The sequence below is a fragment of the Oncorhynchus clarkii genome, chromosome 28 (assembly GCF_045791955.1).
Source record: "Oncorhynchus clarkii lewisi isolate Uvic-CL-2024 chromosome 28, UVic_Ocla_1.0, whole genome shotgun sequence".
Lineage (NCBI taxonomy): Eukaryota > Metazoa > Chordata > Actinopteri > Salmoniformes > Salmonidae > Oncorhynchus > Oncorhynchus clarkii.
Genome location: NC_092174.1, coordinates 24,681,676 through 24,690,401, shown reverse-complemented (window position 1 = coordinate 24,690,401; position 8,726 = coordinate 24,681,676). Strand labels below are relative to the sequence as shown.

The 8,726-nt window shown below is 40.9% G+C and overlaps 1 protein-coding gene across 3 annotated transcripts in view; it reads right to left on the bottom strand.

Moving 5' to 3' along the window:
• Positions 1-3,755: 3,755 nt before the first annotated feature.
• The window catches only part of LOC139387229 (pre-B-cell leukemia transcription factor 1-like), a 59,505-nt gene continuing 54,534 nt past the window's right edge, over positions 3,756-8,726 (bottom strand). The window contains exons 7-9 of one of the 3 annotated variants that reach the window (XM_071133328.1): positions 7,630-7,763; positions 6,544-6,633; positions 3,756-4,538 (exon numbers count right to left, since the gene is read on the bottom strand). In XM_071133328.1, the coding sequence (XP_070989429.1) occupies positions 4,446-4,538; positions 6,544-6,633; positions 7,630-7,763 (317 nt within the window). In that variant the 3' untranslated portion in view covers positions 3,756-4,445. The remainder of the gene's footprint in view (positions 4,539-6,543; positions 6,634-7,629; positions 7,764-8,726) is intronic. The other 2 variants (XM_071133329.1, XM_071133330.1) reach the window with 2 other exon arrangements.

Here is an 8,726-nt window from a genome sequence, read left to right as displayed (position 1 = left end):
TTTATTAAAGAACACATTACATGCAACAAAGGAAACATTTTATTTTATTTTTTACAAATGACTGAATCCTGAACCTTTTTTTTCAGCTATCAAAACTAAAAAGCTATTTTATATGCGTCATTATCATATTGCATTTATTGGCAAACAAGCATATTTTTAAATCTGGATGTGGAGCAAATGGGTTGTTGAGCTCAGGGCCCCTGTACAGACTATCAAGTAGTTGAGATTCACTTGTATTTCATAGGGGAGTTACAGACAGTTTTATTGAGAGTTATTCAAAATGAATAAATTATGAATACTTCTACTTCGGCACAACAAAACAATGAATTAGAAGGGAAATGAAAAGTGAGCTTTTTTAAAAAACTTGAACTTACATTGTTTGTGAAGCTGAATTTACAATATGTGCATTCAATCTATATCACATGTCAAAATATATACAATTTTGCCAACTGGCAACCAACAGTGTATTATTCTTGTTTTCTCACTCAAATGTTCAATAATAAAATGCCACTGATTTGTCTTGGTGTATTACATAGTATAATAAGTTTAATGTTGAAACTGCATAAATTATTGTTCAACAAAGCAAGTCAAGTACAATGTGGCAATGTTCACATAATCACATCATGAGAGAGCTAATTGACAAGAATATGGGAACCATGACATACAATAGCATACCATAAAAAGTAAATAACCAAATACTAAAGAATAACTATATAGTCCACACAACAAAAGGACAAGTACTATACAGTATATCAAATGTCCAAATATCATCTTTGTTTGTCTGAAAGAATTTTCCATCCTCTAGTTTTGCTATGGACATTAGACCTTTCAGCACATCAACATTCAATATGCTTATGAATTCTGAGGATTCATACAAGTCAGTTGAAGAAGTGAAAAGCAAGGATACAGGTGACATTATAATGTAGGTTTTTGGTTCTTAATACAGTGGAAGAAAGAATGCTGTCATATACTGTAATACATATTAAACTGCCCCAAAAATGCCTGGAAAGAGAAACAGAAATCAACTCTGGGTTTAAAGAATAGTACAGTTCCATTGTATGAGAGGGTATTGAACAGTATTGAACAGCATTGAACAGTATTGAAGAGCATTGAACAGTATTGAACAGCATTGAACAGTATTGAACACTGACTTCAAAACATTGTGTCTGTTCAACATAATCATGGAGTACAAAGCATCTCATGCATGACCTGTGCATCATGGCTACTGTAAGTTCAGTCCTGGTGTTACCTGCATCCGCAGATTTATGTTTTAAATCCTATTAACGTAACGACTTCCCTGTTTAACTGGATTCTGATGCAATGTACGTAAAAGCAAACTCAGTTACTACACAGATCCTTGAAAGATTTTTCAACAGAAATGGTTTCTTCTGAATTGGACTGTATCAACAACATTGTTTTTCAATTAGGCAGCATTGCTCAGTTGGTTATCATCCCCCACCAGAATTGGGAAAATTAGCAAAAGGTACAGTAAAAAATCCAACATGTAAGTACATGAGTGAATATAGCTAGATGGGTTAGGACCTCTTGAAAGTACACATAAAATGTCAACAATAGATCAATAAGTATAAAGGTTTTGGTTAACAGTAACATTAGGTGACTAATGTGAATCAAGCTCGTATGGGTTTTTGATGACAGGTGTTTATTGTATTTATGATTTATTTTTTACACGACATAACTGTAACTTCACACGATTACCTCTGATGAGACACATGGATACTCAATGAGGTGGTTGTTTAAAAGGAGGGCGCTCCTCTTGTTCACAGGCCCTCAGACAATCAATAGCACACACTCTGTTCCCCTGTTCCAATATCGACACTAGCATACTTCGAATGAAGCATGTATTGGGCATGCATTTTAAGTGGTACACTCGTATGGATATTGGAACAGAGCCCTGTGAGTGCTTGTGGGCCCACAGCGCTCCCACATTCTGATAAGATATCAAAGGGGTCGTGGGGCATACAGTGCCTTGCGAAAGTATTCGGCCCCCTTGAACTTTGCGACCTTTTGACACATTTCAGGCTTCAAACATAAAGATATAAAGCTGTATTTTGTATAACAAGTGGGACACAATCATGAAGTGGAACGACATTTATTGGATATTTCAAACTTTTTTAACAAATCAAAAACTGAAAAATTGGGCGTGCAAAATTATTCAGCCCCTTTACTTTCAGTGCAGCAAACTCTCTCCAGAAGTTCAGTGAGGATCTCTGAATGATCCAATGTTGACCTAAATGACTAATGATGATAAATACAATCCACCTGTGTGTAATCAAGTCTCTGTATAAATGCACCTGCACTGTGATAGTCTCAGAGGTCCGTTAAAAGCGCAGAGAGCATCATGAAGAACAAGGAACACACCAGGCAGGTCCGAGATACTGTTGTGAAGAAGTTTATAGCCGGATTTGGATACAAAAAGATTTCCCAAGCTTTAAACATCCCAAGGAGCACTGTGCAAGCGATAATATTGAAATGGAAGGAGTATCAGACCACTGCAAATCTACCAAGACCTGGCCGTCCCTCTAAACTTTCAGCTCATACAAGGAGAAGACTGATCAGAGATGCAGCCAAGAGGCCATGATCACTCTGGATGAACTGCAGAGATCTACAGCTGAGGTGGGAGACTCTGTCCATAGGACAACAATCAGTTGTATATTGCACAAATCTGGCCTTTATGGAAGAGTGGCAAGAAGAAAGCCATTTCTTAAAGATATTCATAAAAAGTGTTGTTTAAAGTTTGCCACAAGCCACCTGGGAGACACACCAAACATGTGGAAGAAGGTGCTCTGGTCAGATGAAACCAAAATTGAACTTTTTGGCAACAATGCAAAACGTTATGTTTGGCGTAAAAGCAACACAGCTGAACACCCTATCCCCACTGTCAAACATGGTGGTGGCAGCATTATGGTTTGGGCCTGCTTTTCTTCAGCAGGGACAGGGAAGATGGTTAAAATTGATGGGAAGATGGATGGAGCCAAATACAGGACCATTCTGGAAGAAAACCTGATGGAGTCTGCAAAAGACCTGAGACTGGGACGGAGATGTGTCTTCCAACAAAACAATGATCCAAAACATAAAGCAAAATCTGCAATGGAATGGTTCAAAAATAAACATATCCAGGTGTTAGAATGGCCAAGTCAAAGTCCAGACCTGAATCCAATTGAGAATCTGTGGAAAGAACTGAAAACTGCTGTTCACAAATGCTCTCCATCCAACCTCACTGAGCTCGAGCTGTTTTGCAAGGAGGAATGGGAAAAAATGTCAGTCTCTCGATGTGCAAAACTGATAGAGACATACCCCAAGCGACTTACAGCTGTAATCGCAGCAAAAGGTGGCGCTACAAAGTATTAACTTAAGGGGGCTGAATAATTTTGCACGCCCAATTTTTCAGTTTTTGATTTGTTAAAAAAGTTTGAAATATCCAATAAATGTCGTTCCACTTCATGATTGTGTCCCACTTGTTGTTGATTCTTCACAAAAAAATACAGTTTTATATCTTTATGTTTGAAGCCTGAAATGTGGCAAAAGGTCGCAAAGTTCAAGGGGGCCGAATACTTTCGCAAGGCACTGTAAGTTTATAAACCAGGAAGACACACATCTACAATGTATATTAAATTGTCTACTCAATTTCCATTAAAGCCCTTAGATCAGCCAATGTGCATTCTCATACCAGCGTGTTTTCCTTTTCTAACGCCTTCCACCCAGATTGAAGACCTGCTAGTCAGGGTGAAGGGTCCTCAGAGTTCACTAGGCTGACCTGCTTTCCCAACAAGTCTTCTATGGAGAAACGAATAGAAAAAGATGTAGTAAATCAAGTTCTAAGTCGTCTTGGTTATTTCTCTGTGGGAGAGGGGAAAGCGAACACCGTTTCTAAAGCACACACTGTAAACAAGGGAGCAACATTAAAAGCCTAAATGTCGTACCATAGACTGGGTGAGGGACCACAAAACAAAGCATGACGAAGTGCTTCTTTCATACAATGACAAAGTTCATGTTTTAGTCAGAAAACAAATGAATGTTCTTTCTTATGATTTGTTTTACTTTTTAGTTGCCGAGAGGTAGAATGAAGCATTTAAATCGAAATATACAGATTGGGTTGTCTGAATTGATCTTGTCACTGAATATCATCAATATGAGTGAAACCATCACAGGTGAGTAAGCAACCGGAGCCCTCTAAATATCCTGTGAAATCTGAACAAACATTTGTATTCATCCTTTTTGCATTGTTTAGATTTTTGTTCTGACATTCCTATTACTGTATGTATCTCAAATGTCCCATAGTACTGTAGCTTAGGAAAGGTTGTTTTAGTTATGCACCCCTGAAATCTACAGGACACTGTGTAGTATGCCTCTATGTTTAATACTGTGATTGGCTCTGCCAGTTCATCGATGGGTTGTGGGAATGGAAGGTGTGGAGGATAAAATAATCAGTTGGAGGTATCCGAGTGAACACTTCCGGGTCCTTCTGTGAGCGAGTTCACTGACGAGGGGGTCGGAGCATCCTGCCAGCCACCGTTTGTCTGTGGAGTCAAAGACAAAAGTCCTTCAAAAATTTATATTTTTCAATCTAGAGATTCAATTGTGAGACAATTTGTTGTATGCTTCAGGTCAAATGTCCTAAAAGATACGGAAATAACAACACATATGTATATTTTCTTAGCTGCATCGGTAGCTAACATGAAACTCTTTAACTGAAATGTACCCTTTTGCACTCTGCCGGATTGCGCATCTTCAAAATACACTATAGTACAATTCCTCTATCAAGACTTCATCTCCCATCTGTCTCAAAATGGCCTCATGTAGAGACAATAGAGAATGTTATTGAGAACGCACAGACCTCTCACACACAAAACCTACAAGATGGTTGATGGTAGAATCAATTATAGCAGATTATCACATCGGCTATTGGGATGAAAATATAATGGGTGCGTAAAATAGGAGGCAATTTCCAATCCCGGGAAGATAGGTCGATTTAAAGAGCATTTGGGACATTAATAGCAATTTCCATGCCATCATTGAAAGCTGTTGGAGATGGGCTTTGGCACCCTCTTATTTTCAAACCCTGTTATTTCACATAGAGCAAGTCTTTCATCACATTTAGAACCGAAGAGGGCAAAAAACACTTTTAAAATCTTCAGCTTTGGTGACACCTTTCGCCTATTTCACAGCCGTAATTACTGTTAGAGCTCCGGCATGTGAAGGCTGCTCACTGCCTCAGCTCAGTCATTAGAAACCTCAGAATGAGTGGAAATTGTTTAGCTGCACAATAAAAGATCCATCCAAGATTAAAAGCTTCTATAGAAAACTCTAAACATCAAAATAATAATATGATTCTACAATATAAATGAAGTGTCTTACAAGGACATCATATTTCGATATTTGAATACATTGTTTGAAAACATAATTGCATAAAAAGTTCATTTGGATTCGGCTCAGATTTTGAGGTATGGGGGCAGAGGGTCATAATATCTACACACAGTTAGGTGTTGACGACTGATGTGCTGCAAATGTGAATGCCCGTATTGGTTTGTCAAAGGCTGCCTCACAGAAACCACCTACTATGTATCCACTGAATAACAGACAGTGATCTTAACAATGCACATTTTCATCAGCCCTCATGTAGCTTAGTTACAGCATAGTTTACTGAGGAAGCTCAGTAGAACGTCTTCAGTCCACCATCACTTCCTTTTTTAGCATCTTGGGTTGGACATTACAGGGCTCGCTGCTGTCAGTGTCATTGTGGTTGTTGGACGAATGACGCGACCGATGCACTCAGACTGCTGGCCCAGACCCCCTCTCACCCTGCTGTGACTGCCTTATTGATTCCCCTCTCTACAACACAGCCTGTCACTGTAGATCTTAACACTACACACACACCCTCCAGTGTTCCCAGCCTTGCCCTACCAAAACCCCATCAGAACATGGCATTCTTTTTTAGGGTGGTAGATAGATTTGATTGAAGCTTGTACTCTGGGGCGATTATTTTTTGGGGGGCTCTTGGAATGGGGAAGAAATTAGGTCTGTGTTTCTTTTCATTTGGTGCCACGTGAGCTGAGTGTTGGACAGGCAGGGTGTCACCTGTGGCCTTGTTCCTGTCGGCTGCAGGTGCCTCGCTAACACTAATGTCCCCAGACAGGCAGGCTCTGAGCGTGTCCGTACGCCTGGCCGGCCGCCTCTCGTTCCGTCTGACTCCTGCCTCTTCACCTGGCGCCCGGGGCATTACCAGTACACAAGGGCTGTCGCCTGGACAACAGCCCAGCCACCAACAGGCCACTGCTAACTAAGTGGCATCCCACACACATTGGCTTCCAAATAATTGGGCAAGGGGAAAAACTGAAACCCTAATAAAGGCAGCTTTCTATGGAATTGTTGGTTAAATGTATGAGCACATTGCATTGGAACAAAAGAAGAATAGCTATAGAAGTATAGTATAGAAATAGTTATTTTTCTTTCAAAGAGACCAAAGTAAGACTAGGCAATATTGTGATGAAATTAAAGAAAGTTGTTGTTTGGTGGTGTTCTTACGTTGATGCCCTGTGGACTGTACATCTGGCTGGCGGCGATGCTGTCACTGTATCCTCCTGTCTGGCTGATAACATGGCGAAGAGTATCCACCTGGAACGAACGCACACACAGACACACGTAGAGAAAAGGGCGGGTCAGACAGACAAAAGCTCTAGATGAAAAAGACCTTCATGCATAAGAAAGGTCAGTCTGATAGCAAAAGGGTATCATGCACTGGGAAAGGTTACCACAGCAACAGTTTAGAATGATTTGGCCTGTAAAACAGGTTCAACACAATAGATATCACAACAGAACAACGACAAACAACCACAAATATCATCACAAGGGAACGCATATGAATATCCTATTACAATTCAAAAAGGAATGAAAATTAAACAAATCAAATTGCTTCTACGACTCAAAATTCCTCTCCTCAGTGGCTCGGAATGAGTGTGCAGCCAAATGACCTCCTGACAAGGTCAACCGAGGAGATCTCTTGTCCACCCCAGGGGTTAATACTATGCATATTCATGAAACACCTCAAGCATTTGGAGAGTTGATTTAAAAATAAAGGCGGGATGGATGGAGAGACGAAGCAGACTCTTCACTCTTCAGTCCTCTTCCAACCTATGGTGAATGAGACTTTCTCCCAATCACAAAACTAAAAAAAAACTCTGTGCTAGTCATCGTTGTCCAACAGGGCAAGGTCAGAGGACTGTTGTACACCAGTGGCTATGACAACTGTTGTCAGCAGTGTTGACGAGTCTTGTATTGTTTCCAAATCTGTCTGCAGTCGTCTATTCATTCATGAGCCTGATAATGGCCGCCACATCAGTGTACGGCTAAAATCACAAATGACCTCTGTCTCACGGACTAGGTCAAGAGATTGGGATTCAGATTTCAATGAAACCTCGTAGCCCGGGCAGTGCTTGAACAACTGAGCAGGGATATTCAGTCTTTTAATACTAGACCTCATAAGGCTGCCCGCCGAGGTTCAATGACTGTCTTCAACAGGCCACTAATAGGCTACTAGTGTATGACTGCTAGCTAGGTATCTATCTACATGACAACTAGTGTACTAATGTATGGATTACGTAGATAACGTACTAGTCTCTGCGAGGGTCCTACCTGGGACTGAACATTGGCCCCAACCCCGGCCCCCTGGTATGAGTCCCCATTCAGAGCCTGCACACTCATAAACAAGTCTCCGGAGTTTGACATGTTAAAAGAGCCAGCAGAACCTGAGAGGCCAGAGAATGAAAGAGAGAAAGAGAGAGAGGGGGAAGGGAGGAAGAGAGAGGGGTAAGGGAGGAAGCGATAGAGGGGGAAGGGAGGAAGGGAGAGAAGAGAAGAAAAGGAAAGAGGGGTTAACACGATCATGCAGCAGAAAAAGTGCAGTCAGTTGGGTTAGTAGGAGAGGGTTGAAAGCAAAATATGGTGTAGTGAACAGGGAACCACATCAGTGACCAGCCACCGTCTACTATACTGTATGTACCTATGGAAAAGTAATTGAAAAATCTGGCTAAGGGGTATTCTAAGAAAACTATACTGTACTAATGATCAACATTACACCAACTGTTACTCCTGTGGTAATTGGGATGCCAATCATATTACTAAGAATAAGGTTAGGGGTTAAAACCGGGATGAAACTGAAACAGAATAGATGGATTGTCTTGTTGTTTAAGTTCCTTGCTACCGGACTGGTTGGATCATTAAGGAAGTGCTAATTGATCGACAGGAAGACTGAAAGAATCCTCTTTGTCCTTTTAATGGAGACAAAATCCACAGATGTTAAAAGAGAACGCAGCCTAACTTGATTTGAAGGCAGAAAAAAAACACAAGACAAGGCCATAATCCAATATAGCTGAAGGGTCACCATGATGACAAAGGACTAGGCTGGAGCGCCCCGTCAATAGCTTAATGACACACAAGAGGTCAACCAAGTCACAGGATGGATGAACTATTTCTCTAACCAAGAATGAGTCTGAAATGGTGTGTTAACCAGACAAACCCCAGAGAGAGAGAGAGAGAGAGAGAGAGAGAGAGAGAGAGAGAGAGAGAGAGAGAGAGAGAGAGAGAGAGAGAGACGGACCGTACCACTGGGCCAGAAGTTATTGGGTTAGTTCAGAAAAGGGGGGGGGGGGGGTACAGACAGCATTTTGTTAGTCAAAAGGAACAGAGACAGCGACTGTATTCTTGAGTTG